Raw genomic sequence first — 26,438 nt, 5'->3', positions numbered from 1 at the left:
TGAAATGCTTCACTTCACAAAAAAGCATAAATGGACAACCTGCCAACAGAGCAACAACATGCCGGACACACCAATAAGAAATAAGAAATCATCACAAATGGCACTGGCATAATTACAGTAATACTGTGGTTTCTCACACTGATTCAGCTTAATGATTCACAATGGATTATGGAAGTCAACTAGGAGTCATCTCAAATATGATATAATTATTCTGTAAATTTAGTACATTTGTGTGCATTTCCATAATATCCATCATATATCCCTTTAAAAAAGTTTTAATTCAACTTAGTTTAAATGTATCTAATCGTTATATTGCGTATTCCTTTTACACAGGTCTTGAACAACAGCGCATTGAGTCACCACAGGTCTTCCTTCTGTCCAGCTTTGAGCTGCAGAAGCATGATTTCCTTCTCTTACACAAGACCTTAGAGAGAGAACTTCCTGAACACAAGAGGTATGCTCTGCTTATGGCCATGCCCAGTATCAACCTGGAGATCATCAAGAAGAAGAAAGAGGCCTTTCAGGCCGAAATAAAATATTATGCCACTCTCTCTGCAGCTGTAGCCGGTGTGCCAGTTCCTGGGCTTTCTGTTTCTGTTGACACAGTCTTACTGGTTGGTGTTGTCACACGTTATGTAGTTGGATTTGGTCTTGATATCCCATCGCTGCAGAGACTTGGTAATAGCAATGGTGTATCATTTAAAGATCTAATTGCTGTCATAATGTCACCACTGGCTGCAACAACAATAACAGCTGGCCTTGTGTTGAGCTTGTTGGGCGAATGTGCGGGTATAACTACAATGGTGGCAGCAGAGGAATGGTGCAGATGGATTCCAGTACTTGGAATCCCAGTAGCAATGAGCTTGTCTTTCATAGCAACCTACAAAGGTCTCGAATTCTTTCTTGACATGCTTGCTGATGATGCACACAGAGTGTTTAAACGGGCACTAGGTTTGAACACCTCAGTGTGATGAATGATATCTCAGTTAAATCAGCTTCACTGTAAAACGTGATTTAGTTGCATTTAATAGTTGAGATGAGATGAATGATCATAGTATATAAAGGACAATATATGTTCCAGAAAAGATGTAGTCTCACTTCAGCTTTGAATAAGTTTTTTACTGTTACAGTTTAAAGTCCGCCGCTTTACACGTAAACCTCATTATGGATTTACTACTAGTTTTTCACACATAGAGAGACAAAGGACAGAGACAATTGGAATCTGATGGACATAGAAATGTAAACAATTAGTGTAGTAGTAGTTACTAAGCAAAGAAAGAGGAAGCTGTTAATGAATGAGTAGTTCCTGAATAACAGACTGGGATGTAATGATCAGTGAAATAGAATAACGGAAGCTGTTGGGGTAGCTACAGCCTCCATCTTTGCTCTGTTCCTCTGCCTTTTAGCAGCACACCTGCGATATGTCTGAGATTACTCTGGAACGTAAGTTAACAAGTCGACGTTTCCTATTCTTTTGAGAGCTCTGTTTGTGAGGCGTGGATCACATCTGGGCTAGTTCTAAACCACACCTTCATTCTTTTAGTGATTGGACACCTGACTTTAGTTGAAGTTTAATAAATGATATCAAACGTTTGATGTTTAGTGAGTGAACTGATTCTTGCCAAAGGAAGCATCAATGGTTGTCTCTCTGTGTATGTCCCTCTATATTGGCCCTGAGACTGGAGATCTGTCCAGGGTGAACCCTGCCCCTCACCCAATGAAAGCTGGGATCCGGTCCCACACCCCCCTGAACAGGACGAGTGGTTACAGATAATGGACTGATCTTTACCAAGCGATTTATTATAATAGTTTCTAACATCTCAGCTTTAATATCTAATTTATGATGTTAATACTTTTATTGTCATTATCTTAAGGGAAGTTTGAGAGCTCTGAGTACATGTAACAACTGAAATGTGCTTTCTTTAAAGGGTTTGATGCAAAATATTTGATAAGGTTTGTTGTGTAAAAATTACAACCGTCATATTTTAACTTGTTTAGCATTTATTACTTGATTGTATGGAATGAATTATTCTTAAATAAGCTCTGCTATTGTGACACACACACACACACACACACACACACACGATCATTAACACACGTATGAATCTAAACAAACACATACATCAATGAATCAATTTAGTTGTAACGGATGTTGACATGATACATGACTTTATGATTTTAAAGCTCCTGTTTTCTGTGCTTAAAGGATAAAATTGCATGTTACAGGAAGTACACTGTTTCTTGCTCCTCTTTGAATGACCTGTCAATTTATTCTTATGATTTTAGTTTAGATTAGAGGTCAGTGAGATTATGTAAGTTTCATGTTTGCCAAATAAATAAACTTGTTTCTTTTCTTAAACTATTACTGCTGCATCTGCACTTCATTTGCCAAATGTAAGGTGGAATTTATCTCTACACTAGAAGTGGAGCGTATGAGCCTGTAGGTAAGTTTAATAATCACCACACTCTGTTAAATCATTAACTGTAATGGTGTTTGAAATTTGGCCGTGCAGCCGACCGTGCAGTTCTGTTTGTGCTGAATTCGGCGTCTGATGTCACACACCTTCATGGAGCGGATAGTCCGTCAGAGAGGGTTTAAACAAAACTGATGGAGACGTTAAAGCTGTGAATCCTAACCTCTGTGAGACTCTCCTCTTGGACCTAAGATCACCTTGCATGGCAGCCACTGCCGTGGGAATGAAAAGCAACATTGTAAAGCGCTTTGAATAAAAACGCCATATACCATGAATTTTTATTCATGCTGAGGTTGTGAGTTTGCAGTTTAAGTGGCTCCTGCTCAGTCACAGATGGACGGCACTCAACTAACCAGGTCCTGCCGGAACTGGTAAAAGCAAATGGCTTGAAAATGGTTCCGTTTTTCCAACGCCATCTGCTGGACAGATCCTCGTGATACATGTGAACGAGCGACATAAATAAAAAAACTTGTTTCATGCTGCCATCATGGTCATGTTCAGTAAATTTGAAATGAATCCAGTGTGACAGCTTCCTGCCAGGAGAGATCAAGCTTCACTCGGTGGTTTATTCCTGTGGAAAAGTGAGGGTTTGAAACATCCAGCCACAAAACTGCTCAATCAATACTCAATCAGTGCTGTTAAGAGTAGTTTGGTTTGATGTGTATTTAAAGCAAATATTTCAGAGAACATCTGTTGTTCAGCTTTATGTGCTTTACGGCTAAAAACCATCTCTGACAGTGTCAAAGTGCAACCTGGAAAGAGATAGTAAAAGGTTAAATCCTCTCTGCTGTTCACACACTCTGTTAATTATTGTGCCATTTGATCTTTATACTGTTGCTATGCAGGTAACTTTTTCACCTGGTGCTGATCTTTTCTCAACATCCCAACCCAGCAAATGCAATGAGGTGTTCCAAAGACACAGCAGCAGTGATGATGCTCTGGATGCAGAGAGGTGAGAGAACGGGGTCCCTGCCAGTGTAGACAGGAGGAATGATTGTAAAAGCAAATCAACATTGTAGTTTTTTATTTTGTAAAATGACTGAAACACGATGTTTGACGTGACGCTCTTACATCTACCACACGAGTGTTAATGTGTTAATAATCCACTGACCGCAACATTTAAAAGCTTTGATTTTTCCTGTGAACAGTTGTTGAAGCTCTTTACAAACAGCTGCTGTGCTCTTTCTGCACAGTGGAACATAGTTTTCAGGTTAGCAGCCACAATAAAGTCGTTTGAATGATTTGACTTGTATAGACAGAACCTGTCACCTGAACACCAGCAGAACCAATTTCTGCTCTTTTACATCAGACTGAATTTGAATTAGAAAAAATCAATGATAAATAAAAACTGCTTCCTCTGGGATTTGGGTTTTGTCTCCAGCTGGTCACTGTAAGTTTAAAATTGCCAAAAGCCATGAATCCTTTTCAAAGTAAAAGTTAATTTCTGACTTTCAGCATTTTAGGAAGTGGTAACATGAAGAAACAAGAGACTTTGCCAGTAAAAATTCTGCTATTCAGCCTCAGCTGCACAACCCGAGTCTCTGTAAGAGGCAGAAACAAGAAAAGTACCTGGTCTGTCAGCACTGTTAGTAACCTGAGACAGGGGAGATGTAGATAATACATGACACACAGAGCAAAAACGTGTTCACAAACTGCACAGTGCTAAAAAGTACTTTTCAAACTACAGGTACTAAATGTACTTGTACTACTGCAGCATGTATCACTGTGTGTTTCTGCTGACATCTGCTGGTTTAATCTGAAGCTGCCTGACGTCCTGGAAAGAGGGAGATGTGACTGCTTCTGAATTCTGGTGTGATACAAATATTATTAGTGATGGAAGCGCGTTATAATGCAGCTCAACAAAATGAAGACACACACATTTTATCCAAACATGCTGCTAAAAGATTCTGAATTATTATTTGGAAGTAAGCAGAGTGTGTGTTGTGTTGGTTTTACCAGAGAGAACAAACCCTGCTGCACTGGGTCATGTGTGCCGTAAGCTCTTGATCCTTTTAAGTTGTGTTTCGTGTGAACGCTTTTCAGCGAGAGTGAGTGCTCTTTGTTTGTGTGGAGCTCTGTGTGTGCCCTGTTTGATTGGCTGGATTGGGGGCAGTGCTGGGAGCTGATTGGTCCATCGTGCACTTCCTGAAGTTTGAAAAGTCTGCTCCCCACCGGCTGGAATGGCTTCTCTGGCAGCAGCACATTTGGAATCTGGATTTTGGTTTGGGCACCGAGGAGGGAGCAGCCTTATTTGTTCTCGTATGTTGTTAGACAGCAGCATAGCCTACAGTGGAGGTTTGTCCTTCCTTCTTCTCGTCGTCGCCCTGCATCTCGTCAGTGTCTGGTAAGTTCTTTTATCGTTGCTTTTGGTTGGCAGTTTCTCTTTGTGTGTGGCGGTGCAGTATGGAAGTTGACGAGTTTACAAGAAATCTGACCCGTGAGACGTTGGAGTGATGCACCAAGGCAGATTTTTTATGTGTCTGTGCCTTTTAAATGGACTGGAAGCAGAAATCAGGGCAGTGTTGAGGTTAGTGGGGGGTGGTCATTACACCTGAGAGGTTGCAAGGGGACCTGGAAGTGGTGGCTGCCACGGCCCAGTCAGCCCTCAGAAGTCTGGTGGCTGTGTGGGGGACTTTGTGCACCTGGTTTCTTATCTCATGTTTTGTGAGGGTGGTTCCTTCCTTAGGTTTGAGAGATACAAGTCAGAAAATAGCAACATCCATGTGGTCTTCTCCATACTGACATGTATTAAACTGAGATGGTTCACCTCACTGAGTTCTGTCTTCACGATCTAGATACACTCGACTAAGTTAGAGGGAAAATTTCTATCACAGCTGTAGAACCTTAAAGCTTCTTGCAGGTCAGCATAGGTTTTCCCATTAGTGTGTGCAGCCCCCTCTGCTTCATCTTCTGACCAGTTTGATGTTTCTAGGCTTATTGCCATAGTTCCTCCCTTTAGGGCAACCGATGTAGGTTTTTACTTCCATGCTTTTAAACACGTGGCAGCATCTTTAAAGTGGCCAAACGATATCTGGAGTTTATGACATCACTGTTTAAATACTGTAAAAGAGATTTTCCACATTTAGTTTTCTTGATTTCTTCCTGTGTACAGGACTTTCTGTGTCCAACTGTCTTTGTAAGTGCAGTGGACATCTAGACTGATTCAGACACTCAGTACAGGACAGTATGTGGACTGTGTTCTTTCTTCAATAAGAAAACTTTTACTGCATCAGATTTTCTAATTTTTCCATGTTGCTCAAATGGAAATGTCCAAGTCTCCAAATCAATACATGAAATACTCTGAATTTCACATTTGGTTCCTTTTCTCCTGTGTATGACGCCAGTCGTGTGCAGAGTGTTTCATCTTTAGATCCAGATTTTTTCAAACATTTTTACGACAGATGACATCACAGTTGAAGCAGAGCTACAGTAACTACTGCTTCACCTGAACACAGCGTTGATCTTTCTGCTTTTTTTGGTCTGAGAACCTTTTTACACAGATTCTGAATTTTAAAAAAAAATCACAGTTCTCGGTCGCTGCCATATTTGTTTTGGCACAAGAGCACACATGAATTTCCTGGTCTCTCCTGTCTCCAGAACGTCCAATTGTTCCTGAGCAGTCGCTAAGTGTGTTTTCCTGAGTTTGCTCTGTTGTCAGGTGTGTGCTGCTCTCAGACTGTCAGTTTGTTCCCTGGGTTGAAACTACAGACGCACATGCCAACTGACAAAGACACAGTTTTGGATACTTGGGTACTGAGATCAGTCTTTTATACCAGAGATAAATACTTTGGATCTTTGGGAGCTCAAAAGCCAACTCATCTGCTCTTACACAACCTGTGCCAGAGGTCCCCCCTTCTTCATGGTCATCACACATAAAACATGACCAATAACTAATTTTCTAATTAAAAGGTTGTTTATGAACACATGGTGCTGTACCTACTTGGCATCAAGGCTACACATACTGCCCCCTGTCAGACTGGAGGAATTATGTCGTAAGCTTATACAACTTTTTGTGAGTCATTCTGTCACAGTCTCCTGTTTCACTTCCTGTTCCCAGCTTTTATTTTGTAGTACTTCTGTCTCCTTTCCTGTTCCATAGTTGATTCCCCTCCTCCCCAGTCCTGATTGTTTTCACTCGTCCCTGTGCCTATTTAAGCCCAGCTGTCCCCACAGTTCTGTCCTCAGTGAACCTTCCAGCTGTTTTGTGCACTAAACTGTGGACGTTTATAACCTGTTTGCCTGTTCACTCCTCACTCATCACACACCTGTCTGTTTGTCTGTTAACCTGTCTGAAGACTGTCTGCTACATCTGCTGCCTGTTACCTGTCTGACTGCTGGCTCATCGTTTACCTGCCTGTCTGTAGCCCACTGCCAGCAGACTACTCGGATCTTGCTTCTCCCCTGGTTCCTCCATATTGTCTGGCTCCTGACCGTTCTCCACTTTGCCCGACTGAACTCGTCGCTCTTTTCCATCTTCTGCAATCCTGTCTACAACGTCCAGTCTCCCCGACGCTGCCATTGGAAGACGCACTCATCAGTCCTCTGATCGCCGTTTCTCTTTAAGTTCTTTGTCAATAAACCTTCTTAACCTTCCTCCTGTGTTCTGTGTTTCTGGGTCCAAAGACGAACATTTATTTTTCAGGTTGAGTCTTGATTATTTTTAAACATGTAAAAATGTTGCAGAATAAACTTTTCTAACACAATGTTTCTGCATTTCTCATTATTTGTCCTCACATATTCACCACGATTGTGTCTTTATATTCTATTAATGAGCTTGTTGATGCATTTTTACAGGCTTTGTCGTGTGATCAAATTAGAAAGTCCGGAGTTTTTCAAAGTTTTACTGATCAGTCTCCAGCAGGGTGTGATGGTTTCTCTTCAGGTTGGCTCTCGTCTGCCATATCCCTCTGGTTACTGATGACATCATGTGATCTCGGCTCTGTGATTGGCTGCTTTGTGACTGAGTGCTCAGCTGCTGCAGGACTTTGTGTTCAGATTCATTTTTAAAGAATAACACTGATGATGATGGAGGTGTCAGAGCTGGTCCTCATCCTCTCCTGTGTCCTCTGTGTCTCTACTGATGGTAAGTCTGATTTAAACCTGATGCTTTGCAACAAAAATTAGTTTTAGTTTTTAAACCAAATTTAAACTGATTTAAACTTTGATTATCTAGAGTGAACTGTACAAGTAATTTATCTGTCTCAGATCTATTCTCACCTGTAGTCACAGCAGTGACGGCTGTTTGACTTGTGTTTCTATATCGTTGAACAAAATATCGTGGGCTCTGACATCTTTCTCTGGTGACAATGTAAACCACAAAAGTTTACATCATTCAGTCCATCTGCAGCTGTGACTGGTCATTATTGATAAACTATTGTTGATCAGGTGAAAATCAGATCCTGGACTGAACGACTTTACTTGAATTTGATGGGGTGCATTGGCAATGTGTACTCGCAATCTCTGTTATGACCTTCAATCAGTCGTCTTCCTTCTGTTTTCTCTTCAGTTGTTCACGAGGACCTTTCTATTAATGGCTGCTCGGACACTAATGGAGAGATGATGTACTCCCTGGACGGTGACGAGAAGTGGTACGCAGATTTTATCAACAAAAGAGGAGTCGAGCCACAGCCCAGCTTTATTGATCATATCAGCTATCAAGAAGGAACTTATGAATCAGCTGTGGCTAATCAACAAATTTGCAGAAGCAACCTACAAATACTGCGTAAAGTCAGCCAGACCATTCCACCAGAGCTGGGTGAGAATGTCTAACATCCCATACGTCTGTGTACTGCCCTGTCCTGATGTCTTCTCTTTCTGGGTGTATCAGACCTGAGAAGTGTGGTACTGTATAAAATGCTTTGATGTTTTCTCCTTGACTTAGATTTTTGCTGCCTTGTACCTCACTTGTAAGTCGCTTTGGATAAAAGCGTCTGCTAAATGACTACATGTAAATCTGTTAGTTGATCACAATATAACACACAAAGTCCTGCTTCCGAGGCCATTTCTGCGGCTTTATGCAGCACGTTTCTTAATGCTGCGCCTGTGTTGTCATTGTTGCATGTGATTTCTGAAATTGCAGAGCTTTGAGCTCATAGCCACCGTACAAAATCGACTTTGATCACTTTTCTTTGAAAACCACTTGCTGAACTCGTCATTCCGAGCAACAATAACAAAACCCAGTGAGATCCAGAGAGGACTGAAACACTGTGTTGTGTTTCTCTGCAGATCCACCAAGTAAAGTGATCATCTACACCAGAGACGCCCTGAACCATGGAGTCAACAACACCCTCATCTGTTATGTGACTGGTTTTTATCCTGCTCCTGTAAAGATCTACTGGAACAAGAACGGCGAGAACATGACTGAAGGAACCAATGTCAGTGTTCCCCACCTCAACAAAGATGGCTCCTTCAACCAGATCTCCAGACTGCAGTTCATGCCACATCACGGAGACATCTACAGCTGTACAGTGGAGCATCCAGCCCTGAACCAACCACTGACCAGATTCTGGAGTGAGGAAACACTACTTAAAAAAGAACCGATCACGTCTGTCTCCACATGTGGTGCTGATGTTAATGTGTCTGTGTGTTTTCTGTCTCCAGGTGTGGAGGTGAAGTGGCCCAGCATTGGACACGCAGTGTTCTGGGGACTCTATCTGACTGCTGGTCTGCTCGGTGTCTTTACTGGAGCCCTCTTCCTCATCGTGCAGCTGACTGCTTCAGGAAAATGTGGTCATGAGTGACGGACCCGCCGACCTGTCTGCTCAGTCGAATCAGAGGTGATGAAGGTGCATGGAAACAGCAGCACGGGGTTTTTAGTACAGTCCCTGTTTTCTTAGCAATCAGTGCCATCTGTACCTGATGAAGAGCCAGTTTAGGCTGGAAGCTCTTTAGTGGAGCCAATATTATGTTTTTTAAAACAGCCTTTTTCATTTGCAAGTTATGACATTTTTGCTATCAATAATAATTTTCTACATCTGTTAAAGACGCTTTCTTAGTTATAATAAATATGTAGAACATTTTGCTACAATTTATTTAATGTCTTCGTGAAAATGTGTTTTTCTAATTAAATGAACATTCAACATGTGTATCAGTGAATCTATGTACAATTTATGTCCTCATGTAAGACAGAAAGGTAACCTACTCAAAAGTCAATTATTACCCAGCTCCACATATGACGCCATCAAATCCCCATTCGTGTCCCAGGAAAATAAGTCAATTATTAAAGACATCTAGGAGTCACAGACAGCATTTCACTGAACAATTTGTTAAAAGATCTTCTTAAACCCGGTGAGAGTTTTACATAAATTCACCCGCTGACTGAAATACATCAAAGTTGTTCTGGCCCTGATTTTCTTAAACATAAAAGCCCCTTTGATATTAAAACATATCTCTCTCTCTCTTAAAATCGATTTTTACTTGGTCAAACTTTTTTACTTGCTTTATATATTATATCCATTTTAAAGTCTAAAGCATCATCAAACATCAATAACTGATTTGAGAAACAGATGTTTTCAGGGTTCTCGATAAAAACATTTATTGATAAATGTGATTAGTGTGACTGACTCCCCGGCTGGCTGTTGTCTTTCTGTGTGGGTTTCCACCTTCCACAGTCCAGTAACGGCAATACTTGAGTTCTGCATAAATACTGGTTCCTCTTTCATTCCCAGTGAATATGACATGGGAAATTAAGCTCTGCATCAACCAAAAAATACCACTGAGAAACAGTAATTGAATGGAGTTTGAATGGGGGTTAACTGTCTGTGGGGGAGGGGGTTCCCCAATTTTATTTGTGAAAGCATGAATATGGAACTGGGATAAACCGCATCACACATTCTTCCTCTTACCAGTGTAAAGTGAAACACATGCTCTCTCTGAACCGCTCTCACAGTCCTACTGTGTCTGACAGTTACAACCAGCATCACAGGTTCACTTGTTGCTTCACACTTCCTTTTTTTTCTTGCACTTCCCAGTTTTCTGAGTTTGTTTGTTACAGTACTTGGACATATGTTCCAGTGGTGGGTAAAAGTTCGGTTCAATCTGTGAAAAACACCAGGAGAAGCTTCATTGCCCTGAATGTTTCTTCCTCACAAACACTGATCTTAATATGTTTTTCTGTGTTCGCTGCAAAGGCTGAGAGGAATCTTTTTTTTAAAGCCCAGCTTCATAGGTGAAACATCACACAACTGACACATTTAAATTACAGTCCAAAAGAAAATTCTGGCTAAACATTTATTTTGTTTGACTGTACAATGCAACATGTGAAATAACTACGTGACATAACTACGGATCAGAGCAGCCGGGACGTGGTTTCTGCTTCAGTTTGTTAAAGTGTTAAACACAAGGTTCGTGTCACACATGAAACTATTCCTTATTTTCCTTTAACATAATTTGAAATGTATAACTGATGGACACTATAGAAGACTAAAACAAAATCCATCAGACCTCAGTTTTCTGCCTGGTAACAGGTGATGCTGTACTGTAGGTCATGTGACCAGGTCCTGTAGTCGTTAGAGCAGCTTTCAGTCAAACTGTGTCAGTGTTTGTGATGTGCACAGAGGAACATGGCTTCATCTTTTGTCAGCTTCATCCTCCTCTTCATCAACATCTACACAGCAGGTATGATCAATACACCGATCACTGATCAATACACCGATCACTGATCAATACATGCATATCTACTGAATTCTCTGTGTGTTTTGTTCCTCAGATGGGTGGATGTATTATTCAGCTGATCGCTGTGTCTTTAACTCCACTGAGCTGAGCGACATGGAGTTTATCCACTCTGAATACTTCAACAGGTTGGAGTTTACCAGGTTTGACAGTAATGTGGGACAATTTGTTGGATACACAGAGTTTGGAGTGAAACAGGCAGAGTACTGGAACAAAGATGCTGCATATCTGGCTTTGATGAGAGCTCAGAAGGAGACGTACTGCCTCCACAACGTACAAGTTGAATACCCGTCTGCTCTAAATAAGTCTGGTGAGTTTGTTTCTCTGTAACACACTCAGTCACACTCAGGTTCTTCTTCTGGTCCATCAAACCAAAGATTACATGTCTTTAGAATTAATAAATATTATAGATATATAAATATATTAATAAAATCTTAAAGCGTAAACAGTTATTACTGTGAACATAAACCACATTAGATCAAGTTCTTTGGTTTCTAAATGTACTAAGGTGCTAAAGTGTTAGTTTAACTGTCACCAAGCTGAAACTAAGCTGCTCTAATCCAACAATCCAGCTTGATGAAGGTGATAATGTTCAGGTTTTGTTCAGATTGTTTCAGAGAGAAGTTGATTCTGTGCAGGTGTTTCTGTCATTTATATAATTACCATTAATTACTGTGATAGACAACATGTTGAACAGAAAACCTGTTTCCAATGGATGTGGTGATGCTGTGACTTTATTCTGAGAACTGATCATGTGATTAGTTTTATCTGTATGTGAGGACAAGATTTAGGATCAGTCAGTTTGTGTCTTTATTACTACTGAGAGGAACAATGTGCATGTGTTCCAGTTAAGCCCTACGTCAGACTTCACTCAGTGGTGCCCCCTGTTGGTGAAGATCCTGCCATGTTGGTCTGCAGTGTCTATGACTTCTACCCCAAACAGATCAGAGTGAGCTGGATCAGAGACGGACAGGAAGTCCCCTCTGGTGTCACTTCCACAGTAGAACTGGCAGATGGTGATTGGTACTACCAGATCCACTCTCACCTTGAGTACACACCCAGGTGAGTCCAGGTGCAGGTCTGTGCTCAGAAGTCTCAGGGGTGTCCATATTAACTTTTGCCAACTTTGGAACCCCCACCATCACCGTAATCCAACACACAGCCCATTGCTTATTATACAAGACAGTAACACGTCTACAAGAAACTTTTAAAGTTCAGTTTGCACATATGTTTCCATATACAGTGTTTAGACCAGCTACTGTCCACAAATCCACCGTCCGCTTGTGTTATAACCTGATAAGCTCAGAGTTGGAGAATCTTCAAAACATGTTGCTGTTAGAAAAAGTTGTTTTTAATGTTCAGTCATGTTCAGCATCAGCACACAGTTAATCCAATGTTCTGCTCACAGACAACCTTAGTCTGTAAAGTCTTACTTTTCCATTTGTTAGGCTAAATGAGTTCTTGTCCTCAGGCAGAGGTACAGAGCAGGTGCTGCCATGTGTAGGTGAGACCTGTTTAGCAATTGTTCCCATGTGTTTCAGGCAAACAGGTTTCTGTAATGTTAGTTTTACTGTAATAAAGTATTTCACACAGACTGATAAGATGTTCAGCAGGTGAGGAACAGTTAGACCAGTGCAGTGACAGAAGCAGTGATGCGTGGGTTTGTTTTTCAAGCAGAGCTGGACAGAACATTTCCTGTGTGGTGGAGCACGCCAGCCTGAGAGAACCTCTGGTCATTGACTGGGGTAAGTACCTGTCTGTCTCTTCACCTGTGTATGTGTCTACACATGTGTATCTGCTCACCTGTCTGTCTCTGTCTGTCTCTCTCTGTCTGTCCTCAGATCCGTCCCAGCCTGAGTCTGAGAGAATTGTTATCACTATTATAACTTCGGAAATAATCTTGGGTCTGGTCTTATTTCTGGCTGGATTATTGATCTACTGTTCAAGGAAGACCCAAGCTCAGAGTCCCAGAAAGACGACTGAGAAGCAGTTCAGACCAGGTAACACCAGCTACAATCAGTTTAAGGCAGTTTGTACCAATTCACAGTACTGGTACATGCAACTAACAGGTGTTTTTCCAACAATAAATATAGACCCAAATGACTACTCTTGGTTTTAGCTTCAGGTTTTACTCATGAAGACTGTTGTTAGAAAATATAAATGTCCATGATATAACCAGAATTAACCAAAAAGCTGTTAATGGGAGAAAACCAGACATTTTGAATGTGGGAAAAGAGGGAAAACAAATTTTGGTCATAGCCAATCCAAAACCTTTTTTTTCTGAAAAGGAAAGAAACCAGTGGTGTATGAGCCACGTCCACAGAACAGGTCAGCAAAGAAAACCTGTGCAGACTAAGGGGTCTGTATATGCATGTAAACCAGATCAGGTGGCCGAGGAGATCAAGGAACAAAAATAAATAAAAAAGTCCAGGACAAGGGTCAGACATCATAAGCAGCAAGGCTCAGAACATATGGTTTGAATTGTAGAGAAAAAGTGGTCAATGTTCTGCACTTATATAGCACTTTTCTACCTATTGGCACTCGAAGCGCTTTACACTGCTTCTTATTCACCCATTCACACTCACAATCACACACACACTCACACACTGATGGGGGAGCTGCTATGCAGCTGGCCAACACTCACCGGGACCAACTAAGTTGGGGTTCAGTGTCTTGCTCAAGGACACTTCAACATGTGACCAGAGGAGCCGGGGATTGAACCAACAAATTTACAGAGAAATACATCAAGCTAATGTGAACGAGCTTCATTATGATCTCAAACACACTGTCAGCTCAACAAAGGACTTTATCACAAGGAAGGTCTTCCGTGTGATAAAGATCTTCCTCCTTCCTTATCACAAGGAAGGAACAGTGGAAGGTCTTTAAACGAGAGTCAACCACCAGATTTTAATCCACTTGAACATGTATTTCAGATAATGAAGGAGGCTGCAGTAAAAGCCTGGAAAATGATTTAGAAAAATACACAAACTAGTGATGTCAGTAAGTCAAAGACTCAATTCCGTTACTACAAACAAGGAATAATTCTGGTCCTGTTTCTACTGATGTTAAACCCACACTTCCCCCTACTTCTGAAGCAGACATGTGTCATGTTATACAACCCAAACCAGTGAGGGTTGTTAATAATACTACAGTGATTTTAAATTGGTTTCTACTATTGTGAAGCATGTTAACTTGCCTAGTGTATGAAATATGAATATATCTGCCTTGACTAGCTTTACCAAAGGTTTAACTGCTGTTGTCTCTTCTTTTCTCTCAGAGTGGATTCTGGGTCCCACTAAATACAAACCTGACATTGGAAAGTACACTATATTTGACAGGTGATTATGAATTTTACAGATTTACAAATGCACATGTTTGTGTCGTGTGATCTGCAGTGGACCAATTAGAAAGTATCTGATGCAGGTCATGTGATGATGAGCTCTGAAATGGCTGAAACATTTTGACAGATTTATAATCATATCCCACTTTTAATAGAAAATGAACAAATGAGTGTGTGTGTGTGTGTGTGTATATAACAATCTGCTGCCAGGCATCAAGCGGATGGTTTAAAGTCAAAGTTTTTATAAATATATGGCTGTATCTGGCTTTCTTTATCTTCCATCTCCTCTCTCAGACAATAAAACAGAAAAAGGGAAACGGTGTCTGGACCAGTCCCTGGGATTTCAGATTAAAACACCGTGAGTGGGGATGGTGCCTCTGTGTGGATCTGACCAACTGGTCCAGGAGGGATTTCCTCTTCAGGTTCCCCCTTCTCTCTAAACTGCCCCCTGGGTGCTGCTGTTGTTCTCATTTGAAGGAATCCTTGGTCAGACACACTCTTCCAGGGGAGCTGTACCTCATCAGGACTTTGAGTGATGCAATGCCCTCATTGGGAAACCAGGGCTCAAGATAACTTCCCTCAAGTAATGTGAACTGTCTTTACTTGAGGCGCCACACAGATTTCACTGATGATCAAACTGGTTCAATGTCCAAATTTGTGAAAAATACAACCACATACGTGATTTGAATGCTCACTTTTCTGACATCTGTCTATTAGATTTCTACACATATTACATCCTGCTCCTGAGTGAATTCAGGTGCAGTAAAACAGTTTTGAAGTCCTCATAGCTAAGTGTTGTCTCTAATAATAACCAATTAAATAATGAGGAATAACAGCACCACTACACAATGATCTTTCAGACTTGTCACAGCAGCATAAATCAAAGATATTCCTCAAAAACCCAGACTAACTGCTGGAATAACTGGGCAGGGCTAATAAAGGGGTGTAACTGAAACACACTGTAGGATCAACGAAATGTATTCTCATCAAGAGCTGACAAACGTCACATATCTGCAGGTTGAATAAGAAGTGAAACGTTTCCAACCAAGCAAAAAGAGGTCCAGCTGACATGACTCATGACTGAGAACCTTCACCAAGTCATGGTAGCATCACGCTCCTGGCACTAATCTTACCTAAACAGATAACTGGCTAATTTACCGCAGGGTCGACTGCTGACAGCAGCAGATTTGCTCATCCAGCACCTCACAAATCATCTGTGTACATCCAGCGATTTGTAATATTTGAGGTGTTGCACAGTGAGAGTTGCTGTGTGTTGAGATCATACAGCAGGTTTATTATCACAGGTAACCAGGGGTTGACAGAAGTCTCCTTATTCCGTCCGCAGATTCAAGTAATCAGCCACAATGAGACAAGCATTAGTTAAATGTATCTTGCTTATACTTACTGAAGTCAGGTATCACTTAGTATGTGTCAGGACAAACCATCAGCTGTCAGAAGACACAGGAGAGATCTTTCATTGCTGTACTTCAAATTACTCTCGGGTGTTTTAACGTGAAGGTCCAGTGAGTTGTCCAACCACCAGTTTCCTTTTTTCTTACTTCATTGTTCGAGTGAGGAGATGGAGAATGAAGAGAGCGTCAGGTCACAGTATAAAACGATGTTCCCCAGTTTCCATGTTAGACATGAATAATAAATTGCACTCTGTGAATTGACCATCACATATTTAAATCATTTGTAGCTGTGTTGTCCCTGATAATTAAATTAAATGTTAATGAGGTCAGTGACAATTGACTTTGTTCCTCAAACCTCTACATTTTGGTTCTCAGAGTATTTTTGAATAAATTAGTTTAACTCTATGTGTAATGTACCATGTTTTTAAAGCAGAAGGTGAAGTTTATTAAATGATCATGTTTTGTGAAATATTCGCTTTAATAAAAGTCACAAACAGCTCAGAGCTTCACTCCCCTTTATTAAAATCATCATGTAAAAATGGATTTCTTGTGTTCGCTTGTCTTTTCACCTCTTTTCCACACTCTCCTTGCTCTGAACCGTTGACCCTTAGTACTTAAAGTCCTGCACCTTCTTCACCTCTGCTCCCTGTGAGTATTTTATATGGACTTAAAAGTTTGAGAGTCGGAACATTGTTTCCATTGTAATGTATTTAGCAAGGATGGTTTCAGGCTGAGGGGAGAATGGTGGTGGAGTGGTTAGCTCTCTCACAGCTAGGAGGCTGCAGATTCGTGTCCCTAAACGAATGTGACCTTTTTGTGTAGGTTTCCTCCAGTTTCCTCTCAAAAACATGCATGTTAGGTTAATTGGTGACTCGAAACTGTCGGTATGTGTGAATGTGAGCGTGAATAGTTGTCTGCCTGTGTATGTCTCTTTGTGTTGGCTCTAAGACTGGAGGCCTGTCCAGGGTGGACCCCACCTCTCGTCTCATGACTGTAAACATTAAATGCAGTTACATATAATGAGTGAATGGATATAATATTGTTGAGGCAACAACTTCTCATCTCTCACAACATTAGTGAAAAAGTCTGTTTGATGTCATTTAAGTAGAATATTGGGGAACGAGTATAAACACACAAAAAATTAGGAATTATAACAATGCAAAAGTAAAATTCATGGCAGAGCTGCTGTATTGGGTTGTATTAGATTGTACAGTTGTACCTAATAAAGTGGCCAGTGAGTGTAATATTTTTATATTAAAACAACCAGGTGGTGTTATTGTTGTAGCTGTTTGGTGTTTATACTAATAATCACAATAATCACCACACCTCCAACTCATTTTCTGAAATTAATAAAACTAACTTTGAATGTTATCAATCTTGAATAACTTGAATAATCTGTGTGGAAAGACAAAAACAGTTGCATAAAGTGTATTTAAACAATAAAACGTCCATCCATTCATTATCTTAACTGTTTGAGGTGGGGTCTGTCACAAGTATATCTCAGGCCCACATGTTGGAAATTTCTCTACAAAATATATAGTTTAAAATTTAAATGGACCCACCTCCACTTTCGGTGACGCCCCATCCACTGGCCCAGGTGTCAGTGCCGTTCTAGAAGCTGCTGTTTGAAGCTGCCAGGCAGACGGGCAGAAGGTGGGTGGTGAAATTCACTGGTGAGGAGAGTTTCAGGAGGGAGATGTCATCATCACCAGTACTGGGGTTGAAGTTGGATGATTGATGATCTGCATTATCGTCTGATTTACCTCATTGGGGCTTATAGTTAATAAACCAAGATACACAACCAGATTGCTTGTGTTGTCCCTGTGGTGAGAAGAAAAACTACACGAATGAGCTGGACTGTAGTCCAGAACACAATTGCACAGGACCCAGTCTAGTCCAGTTTTTCATGTGTCTTTCCTTTAACAATATCGCAGAGCAACTTGTTGTTCTTGTCCATAACGAACACATCATTAAACACATCATGAAAACAGTCAGTGTACGCACCACATCACTACATTGTTTGTGTGTCCCATCCCATAAATCATCTCAAAATCCCTCAGACTGACACTCAGGACATGACCCTGGTGGCTTGTTGTTTTTGTCACAGGTTCAATCTCACCTTGACAAGCAGCTGGCAGCTCCCACTGTTTGGTAATGAGGGATCCGCCGCATTAAAGACTTCCATTAAAAAACAGAGCAGCCTGCCAGGGCCAGCTACCTGGGGGGGCACTCTGTCCTCCGGTGATCCTGGTGTTTAACACGGCCTTTCCACACACTAACGAGAGAAACGCAGTAAGTATGAAATATATTGCAGATAACCTATTGGTAAAACCAGTCTCATTTTCCAACAAGTTGTACATTTTACCTGCATTTTTTAACAAAAAAACAACAAAAACAATCATCTCTGACTCACCATCCAGTTGTGAACGAGACGCTGAAAAATAGAAAATAATAAGAAGAAAAAACTTGAGATCATTTTGTTTCACATTGTAAGACATGTAGCTACATGAGCCACAACATTATCACTGGTGGACCTAATAATGTCCTGGAGGACCAGGGACAGCATGTCTGCAGCTACACAGCAACATACACATGTTGTACTTCTCACCGCAGGCCAACGGAAGTGACACGCTTCATCAATTAGCCGAGAAAAACACCCAGACTCTCTTTTCATTGTACTTGTGGATTTTAACAACCCACAAGAGACGATACACTTCAAGCAACAGCTGCAGGACTGGAGTGTTTTTGAGGCTGCAGCTGAAAACCTGGATGAACTGACACTGTGACATCATAGTTCAGTTTTTGTGAGGACTTGTGTCCCAAACAACACTTATCGCACGTACAGCAACAGCTAAACTCAGACAGCTTAGCAGGTCTGAAGAGGAAGCTTATAGAAGCATGGATACACTCCTGTACAGGCCAGAAGTTCATTGACACATGAGATCAAGGTGGCAAAGAGGAACTACAACAGTTTTTCTGCCAGTGACATCAAAAATTACAGGAGGCCTTCGCCACCTGCTGAGGAGAACACAAGCTGGCAGACAGACTGAATGCACTTTATTGCATGTTTGAAATACCCAGACCAACACCCCCCACATTCATTAGCTCAGGGATCATCACTACCATAACTGTATACACCCCCCTAAATGCCCCCCACCAGGACTGCATACTGACCCCTTCACCTCCCTCCAGACACCCACCGGCTCGCCCCCGCCACCCTGGTAACCCTCACTCTTTCAAAGATAGAAAACCAGGAGGTCTGCTGGCCCAGATACAGTCAGGCCCCCCTGACCTCTAGGCCTGTGCTGAGCGACTTTCCACACATTCCTCGTATGTGTTAGCATGCAGGGCCAATAAAACTCATTGTGATTCTGAGCATTTCAGACAGACCTCACCTATGTAGTTACGTTGCAGATTCCCATTTGTGACCTACCTTCTTGTATTCTCATTTTGTTTACTGACATGCAGTCAGTGTAACACACACCAGGGTGGTATTTCAAGAAGCAGGTTAAGTGAAAATGAAACCTGAGTGTAGGGAAACTCTGGGTTTTCAGTTCCAAAAAGAGATAACTTTGACTCTGACTAATTATCTACAGTAACTTACTCTTTGAACACAACTTGCTTGTTGGCAGGTTTTTTCACAGATTCCTCCGTCTCCTCCCTCCTGCGTTGATCCAAACACACATTTTATTTAATGAAACGTGATATTAAAGAAATTCAAGAAAAAAATGGGACTAAATGTGAATCAAATGTAATTAGTATATTATTAAAATAATACAAATATTTAGTTTTTTAAACCAATGCATGCACCTCTCTCTCTCTCTCTCACACACACACACACACACACATGTGAAAAATATGTGCAATACATACTTGAGTGACATCCAGTCAATACAATATCACTGAATCATTTTCTTAGCAATATATAATACACCATTGATGACCAGTGGATTGTTTTTATATTTTTATTTGCTTTTGTATAGATTACTTATAATATGTGTGACATCAGGAGGGGCTCCAACAGAATTTCATTGTATGATGATGATCTTATCTTACATCTAGCATAATCATTTCTTAGTCTCGTACATTAGAATAGGAGTCTGGACAGACTTACATGTAAACTTGCCTGGTTTGTACAATCACAATGTGATAATTGTATTTGGGAATTTACTGAATTTACTGTGACTGTATCACAAATGACTTATTTTACTTGATTTTAAAAAATTACTTCCTCTCCAGTGTTTCCCTCACACATCACACAACATGATGTGTTCAGGTGTGGACAGTGAGGAGATTCTTACCTGGGGTCAGAGTCACCACACACATCACTTTGTAGGAAGCCATCGCTGCAAGTCTCAAGTCTCACATCTGCCATGGTATAAATACCTTCTTCTCCCCCCTCCCTCCCTCAGACACACCTTTCTACATCTTTGACAAACAACGAACCACACAAAACATTGTTGTTTTTCTTTGTTTCACCACAAAACATGTGGTTAATTGCTTCTTTCATATTGATAAAAAGACCTCTAACCTTCTCCAGCACTTGTCTGGTATACTGTATATCAGGCTGAATCAGATGAGCCCCTTTTGAAAAACAGGGCCCGGATAGACTTTAGAATCCAGAACAAGACTGGACTCAAAAGCTTCTCGTTTTTTAAAAGCCTCAGTAGGAACCAACTAGTGTGTTTAAGAATGATAATTTGATAAATATAAGTAAAACTCAGAAAGGACTAACAGGTAGTTTTATACAGGGGAACAGGTTCTCTTTGCTGTTTGATTACCCACATCTGTATGAAGGATACAAATCTGTTACTTTGGAACAAGTGAAACCAGTAAAAATTGGCCAAATGCCACAGGTACAGACAATAATCTGTGTGTCAGTGTTAAAGCTGAACATTTGAACAGGCTCATATTCATGTGTAGGTGCTGAGATGTGTTAGATAAAAACTTTTTTCTGTTAAAACTTCTTAGTCAGTATGCACAGTTAACATATCTCCTTCAAACAAAAACTATTTGATTCATTTAGATTCATGTGCATGTATGCAGAAGGAAATAAGTCAGACAGTAAGGACAGATGAACCATGTCTATTATAATGGTAAAACATGTTTGGGGCAAGATTATTTAAATGCTATTAAAGGTCCTGTCTCAGTATTAATTCATTTATTGTTTATGCTTTTTTAGGCTGTGTTGGATTGGTCCACTCAGGACTATTGTCAAACTGTATTGGTTTTAACAACTTCTGTAGAACATTCATCATAGACTGTACTTTTCAATCTGCTCACCTGCAGCCACATCCTATTCACCTAGACATCTGAAGAAGAAGCAGCACCTCCCTCTGGCTCACATCTTTACCATATCACACCACCAAAGTCAGTTTGCAGTGGAGGTAGATGCGTCCAACACTGGGGTAGGAAACATCTTTACACAACACTCACCAATAAACATCAGTCTTGTGCCTTTTTTCTAGAAAATGCTATTCTGCGACCTGCCACTGAGCCCGTGGTGGAGACTTGGCAAAACTGCACTCAACTCCTATTAAGGCTGCTCATTGCTTTTTTCCACCCGTTTCTCACAAAGTCACAGGGCTGCTATAAAAACACAGCCATTCATGTTTAAATGCTTGTTTTGTCACAAATTCTTTGGACCACTGCATTTTTTCATAGTTCATGATTTTGCTGCACATAAATCAATCTTGTCTCAGTAGCTTTTCAAATTAGCACCAACAAGCAGCTTATCACATTCGGAAAAACACAAAATGTTATTACCTAAATAAACGAGATTTCTGGAACGGAATCTATAATTTTTATAGTCCTCTACAAGATCCCATAATGAAGTTTAACTATTGTTTGTAAAATAGAAATATACGTGCTCTTCTGGTAACACTATTAGTTGAGCATGAATAAATGCTTCATTCTTCATTGAAATTAGCATTAGCATCCAATTCATAAATGCTTTATTCTTGTCTAAAAACATATCTGTAATACATTTAACAACTGCATTTACATACTTTATTAATGATCAATATATCACTTACATTAAGTAATAAATTACATATAAACCAGTTATTTAGGGGGTGTCAGAGGTTCATCACTTCAAAGGTGTAATAAATGATTAATAAACTAAGTGTATATTTATATATCTAATTATTTACATGTACTGATACTGTGTTAATAAACGTTCATTTGTTTACTATAAATCATGATTAGTTCAGGTAGTTAAGGCATTTTGTACTAATCCAGATGGCGACGAGCAAGTGACCACACTAGTGTCAAAGTCAAACAGTTAAGTCATGTCTATTGCTCTTATACATTTGGGTTTCAAACCAGAGGGTGTACGGCAGGAAAACGTGTTGTGCTGAACGTATCAGGCTATTGAGGCGACACAGCAGCACAAACAACGAGGTGCAAACTCTACACAGAAAGGATGCAGCCAGCCAGTCCAACAAGTTCAACGTGTCCAGACTAACTTGAGGTTTTCTGGCTTCACGTTTGCTGTCCAGGACACAGCAGGTCATCACCTGGCTCTAAGAAGCCAGGGTGTTCCTGTCAGGCTAAAAGCATTTTTAAGTAAAAGAGTTGGTAATTCAAACACACATCCCCAGATCCATATATAATGTAATAAAATCAATATGAAATTAGACAATAATACATTTGGAAAGATTAGCCAAAGCACAGTTTAACATTCCATTGTGAACATTACTCAGGTTACAGCTATGCAGATAAATATCTGTTATAGTAATAAGGGGACAATTTCTGCAGTAATACTAGTTGTGCAATAAAATGTGACATGTATGAAAGACAAAAAAGAATGTTTTTTTTACCTCATTCCTTTCTCCATCATTTACCAGAACAATCTTCATGTGCAAAGTCCTGAGCTTCTAAGCAATAAAGTTTTACCTATCAGGCCAATCAGAAACAGAGCTACAGCTGTGTCATTAATCACTAAAGGCAGAGAATTCTTGTTTGAAACAACAGCAGCAGACAGAGAAGGTCCGAAACCTGCTTTAGTTTTTCACATCCTCATCCGTTTAGTCAAACCACTAAGCAAAATCAATGTGTTCTGCTCTGGTTTTCTGCTCCCATTAATCTTATGGCATCACCGTGTTAACAGATGCTGCACACTTTCCAGTAGCACAGGTAGATCAAAGGTAGATCACTTTTTATTTGCACTAGGTCACCACACTACCTTTTCATGCAAGGCTACAGATCATGTTGACTTTAGAGGATCAAATCTGACCAGTCAGATTACTGGAAAGATGGAGTCATTGTTCCCACAGGATCTGTACAGAAACAAGACCAGGAGGAGGCCTATGTAATGTCATCCTCTTCTCACGCTGATGTGATCAGGTACAGGACGTGCTGTATGTGTGCTGTCTATAAATAGTCTATAAAAAGATTTTATAAAGTTGCACACACAGCCTGATAATGTTTTATGAATCTCATTTGCATCCTGAAGCTGCCCTGTGGGAAAGCAGGTCTGAAGTCTTCTTTTACCCGTTTATACGCATCATTTCTGCACAGTGGGGTTTAGATTTATCCAAACTGTGTCTAAAAAAACAGAAAGATAAGAATCCTCTCACCTTTATCTAGACACACTCACACAGTTCAATCAGCCAAAACATCTGATCACACCTGTTTGTGTGGAAAAGGTGTGATCAAAACCTCACTAGACTAGTATTAAATCTATTGTTAGTTTTTTTATGTGGAAACTTCTTTAATGGTGGAGGAGGAAGAGCAGTGAAACAGACATCCAGAAACGTTTATAACTGTCCAAGTCTAAAATGTTTTAACCAGGATATAACAATAATGAAAATGTAGAGGCTTCCTGTCTAAAGTTTTCAATGAGAGACTTTTTAAAAGAGCTTTAAAGTGCAGTTATGTGAGTAAATATCATTTCATGCACATACGCTTTTGCTGACTCAAGAGTCAGAAAAGCTCTTATATGATGAAAATTTGACAAGTTGAATTTGATAATACTTAGGATTTTTTTTTACAAGTTGCTTAAATGTTAGATTTAAGTCAAAGACCACACTGAGGTTCCACCACATCTAGACTCCACTGACTAAGACAGATATCTGCTGCCGTAAAAAAAAACATACAAACATATTTATTAGTATTAAGATGTAGACAGGAGTTTTGGAGCCAGTGGGACCCTGGTACCTGGTACCTGGTACCTGGTAAAGTATTGCAGCAGCTTCTTGTTTTGTCATTGCCATGTAATTGCATTTGGATATTTGGACAGACAATTGGCAGTGATGGACATAAAGACTAAGTAGGATTGAGCCTTGTGGCACAGAGCAGATGAGATAAGTATGATTGGTATGATTGCCTCCATTGGAGGGCACTTTTAGAAATATTAAAATAAGTACGTTTTTCAAGAGACACATCATGATTTGTGGTATCGAAAGCTTGCTTTAAATCTAGAAACACAGCTCCCACATAGCCACCATGGTCTAATAGATGTTTTATATTCTTGAGAACATAACAGGCGGCTGTTTCTGCAGAGTGATGTTTGTGAAATCTGAACCGTGTTGGGTGGAGCAGGGTACGACCACTTCTTAGTTGTTCAGTTAACTGTGTGATGACTCTGCTATATTCAGTGTTATTGGTAAATTCTTATTAGTCTGTAATTCTCTAGTTTTGTCTTATCACCAGCCTTGAAGGCTGCGGTAACCCTAGCAACCTTCCATGTCCAGCTTGCCATAGCTTCTTTATGGAGCATTAATAGTGCACTTGTGAAGCCAAAGGCATCTCTGGCTTTCACATTTTTTAGAGATGAGATTGGTTTTAAAACCTTAGTGACAGGTATATCTCATATACTGAAGACTGATTTACTAGTGTCCGGAGAATTATCTGAGATGTCTGAGCATTTAAGGTGCGTTGACAATTCTGCAACTGAGCTAATGAAAAATCTGTAAAAACCATTGACAATAATGTCTAAATTGTCAGTCATTGTGCAAACCTCTGCAATTCACATCTTTTTTTCATCCTAATAGCTTATTTAGATTTTCCCATATCAGTTTGTCCCTTGTATCATCTCAGTGAAGAAGTTTGCTTTAGCTTTAGAGACCATCTTACAACTTTGTTCGTAATAGATGTAAAACTTTGACATCACTTGTAAGGCCCCACTTTTAAACATTTCCTTAATGCTTTGTCTCTCTGTTTCATTAATTTCCAAACATCATCATTCAGCCATGTAAGATTTTTCTACACCATTTACTTGTGTAATGAGCTGGAGTTTCATTGATGGTTTTGATAACGTTGTTGGAGCCATCCTCAATGTTATTATCAAAACCTTAGACAAATCAAATTTTTGCAGTTTGTTGTTCAAATATTGTTGCTTCCATTTTGGTATAAAGTGATAGCTGCTAACTCTAATAGTTGTACTGGAATGCTGCTCTTAAAATAAAATTGTGGTCAGAGAGAGCAGATCAAATTTCTAGGACCTTTAATCTTCTATCAGGCTTGTCGGTGAATATTAGATCAATAGTTGTTTTTGATAAATGGGTTATTAGTGAAATTGTGTTGCTGCCTCTTCAGTTAGCGATAGTTCAGGTTTTAGTTGTCAGGTTACCCAATCACAAAGCAGATATACAAGCTGGTTGACTTGTCCTGTCAGGGCTGTCCTAGGCATGAGGGGATTCCATTTATTTCTGCAACAAAATTGTTATTTTTATTTTTATTTCATATAAAAACATCACAGAGATTAGAATACATGCTTTGAGTAGTCGTGTGTGTGTATGTGAGTCAACTCGAGTATCGCAAAATGTGTATTTTAGCACATCATTATCGAAATGTTCACACAATTGTACAGATTCATACAATATAAATATTGAAAGTGTATGTTTTTTGAGCTATCACCAATCAAATGAATGGCACTAACCTGCTATCCAGAAGTGCATGGGTGGCTTCAGACAGCAATATCTCAAAAAGTATAAAAGCCACAGCTTAGATATATACACGTATAAGTCAGGATTGTGATGTGGAATGTGTTTACAAGTAGGCAAACATTTTGATATAATTATGTCAAGGTAGCTTATGGTTCGAAAACGGGTACAAAATATGAAGTCAACCTTGAGCGAGGCTGTTTAAACACGGGCAACTCAACCGAGCGGTTGACCCAGTTTTCTGCCAAATCATAGATATATATTTTATTGTCTGATTTATGCCCTTCAACTAAGGTTAGGGTGTTTAGAAATGATAGCTGAAAAGATTTTTTGTTTTACCTCAACTTTCAAATGTAATCCTTGTCATTTCTGAGGAGCTGCACAGCACAGACTCACTTCAGTTGTTTTTCAACAGCTTTCAGACAATAATATTTCTTCACAGCAGCACCACCCAGTGGATTAATTGGTGTATGTACACTACTCATTGAGGTGAATGACGATTATCAGCCAAATACTAGGTTTGAGTTTTTACTACAGCAAAACGGCGGCAAAAAAAAAAGGTCAACCGCATAGTTACAATGACACTTAACCTTCAACCCAAACTGGAAAACTCAAAAAGCACTATTATTTGTTATCGTGTACCGTCCTCCAGTCC

The 26,438-nt window shown here is 40.1% G+C and overlaps 3 protein-coding genes and 1 long non-coding RNA gene across 6 annotated transcripts; all 4 read left to right on the top strand.

The window, feature by feature from the left end:
* Nucleotides 1-206: 206 nt before the first annotated feature.
* On the top strand, nucleotides 207-2,362 carry LOC137138032 (interferon-inducible GTPase 5-like; the record flags this gene model as incomplete). Its single annotated transcript, XM_067524937.1, has 1 exon — nucleotides 207-2,362. A coding segment is annotated over one exon (765 nt), but the record flags the coding sequence as incomplete, so codon positions are not given.
* A 2,306-nt stretch (nucleotides 2,363-4,668) lies between these two features.
* On the top strand, nucleotides 4,669-9,559 carry LOC137137352 (H-2 class II histocompatibility antigen, A-R alpha chain-like). 2 transcript variants are annotated; one of them, XM_067523527.1, is made up of 5 exons: nucleotides 4,669-4,818; nucleotides 7,357-7,557; nucleotides 7,981-8,229; nucleotides 8,700-8,984; nucleotides 9,075-9,559. In XM_067523527.1, the coding sequence occupies exons 2-5, from the start codon at nucleotides 7,494-7,496 to the stop codon at nucleotides 9,212-9,214; spliced, it is 738 nt and encodes a 245-aa protein (XP_067379628.1). In that variant the 5' UTR covers nucleotides 4,669-4,818; nucleotides 7,357-7,493; the 3' UTR covers nucleotides 9,215-9,559. The 2 variants fall into 2 exon arrangements, with proteins under 2 accessions (XP_067379628.1, XP_067379627.1); XM_067523526.1 differs by lacking the exon at nucleotides 4,669-4,818 and having other exon boundaries at nucleotides 7,135-7,557.
* A 1,407-nt stretch (nucleotides 9,560-10,966) lies between these two features.
* Nucleotides 10,967-16,395, top strand: LOC137137350 (rano class II histocompatibility antigen, A beta chain-like). 2 transcript variants are annotated; one of them, XM_067523523.1, is made up of 7 exons: nucleotides 10,967-11,090; nucleotides 11,182-11,454; nucleotides 11,993-12,206; nucleotides 12,822-12,889; nucleotides 12,986-13,144; nucleotides 14,422-14,482; nucleotides 14,779-16,395. In XM_067523523.1, the coding sequence occupies exons 1-7, from the start codon at nucleotides 11,036-11,038 to the stop codon at nucleotides 14,783-14,785; spliced, it is 837 nt and encodes a 278-aa protein (XP_067379624.1). In that variant the 5' UTR covers nucleotides 10,967-11,035; the 3' UTR covers nucleotides 14,786-16,395. The 2 variants fall into 2 exon arrangements, with proteins under 2 accessions (XP_067379624.1, XP_067379623.1); XM_067523522.1 differs by having other exon boundaries at nucleotides 12,819-12,889.
* A 1,067-nt stretch (nucleotides 16,396-17,462) lies between these two features.
* LOC137137353 (uncharacterized) lies at nucleotides 17,463-21,324 on the top strand. Its single transcript, XR_010915707.1, has 3 exons — nucleotides 17,463-18,188; nucleotides 20,136-20,272; nucleotides 21,186-21,324. It is a non-coding gene; the product is annotated as an uncharacterized lncRNA (long non-coding RNA).
* Nucleotides 21,325-26,438: the final 5,114 nt, after the last annotated feature.

Source organism: Channa argus, chromosome 12 (genome assembly GCF_033026475.1).
Source record: "Channa argus isolate prfri chromosome 12, Channa argus male v1.0, whole genome shotgun sequence".
NCBI lineage: Eukaryota > Metazoa > Chordata > Actinopteri > Anabantiformes > Channidae > Channa > Channa argus.
Note: the sequence above shows the minus strand (reverse complement) of the source record. Positions and strands in the feature narration are given on the sequence as shown.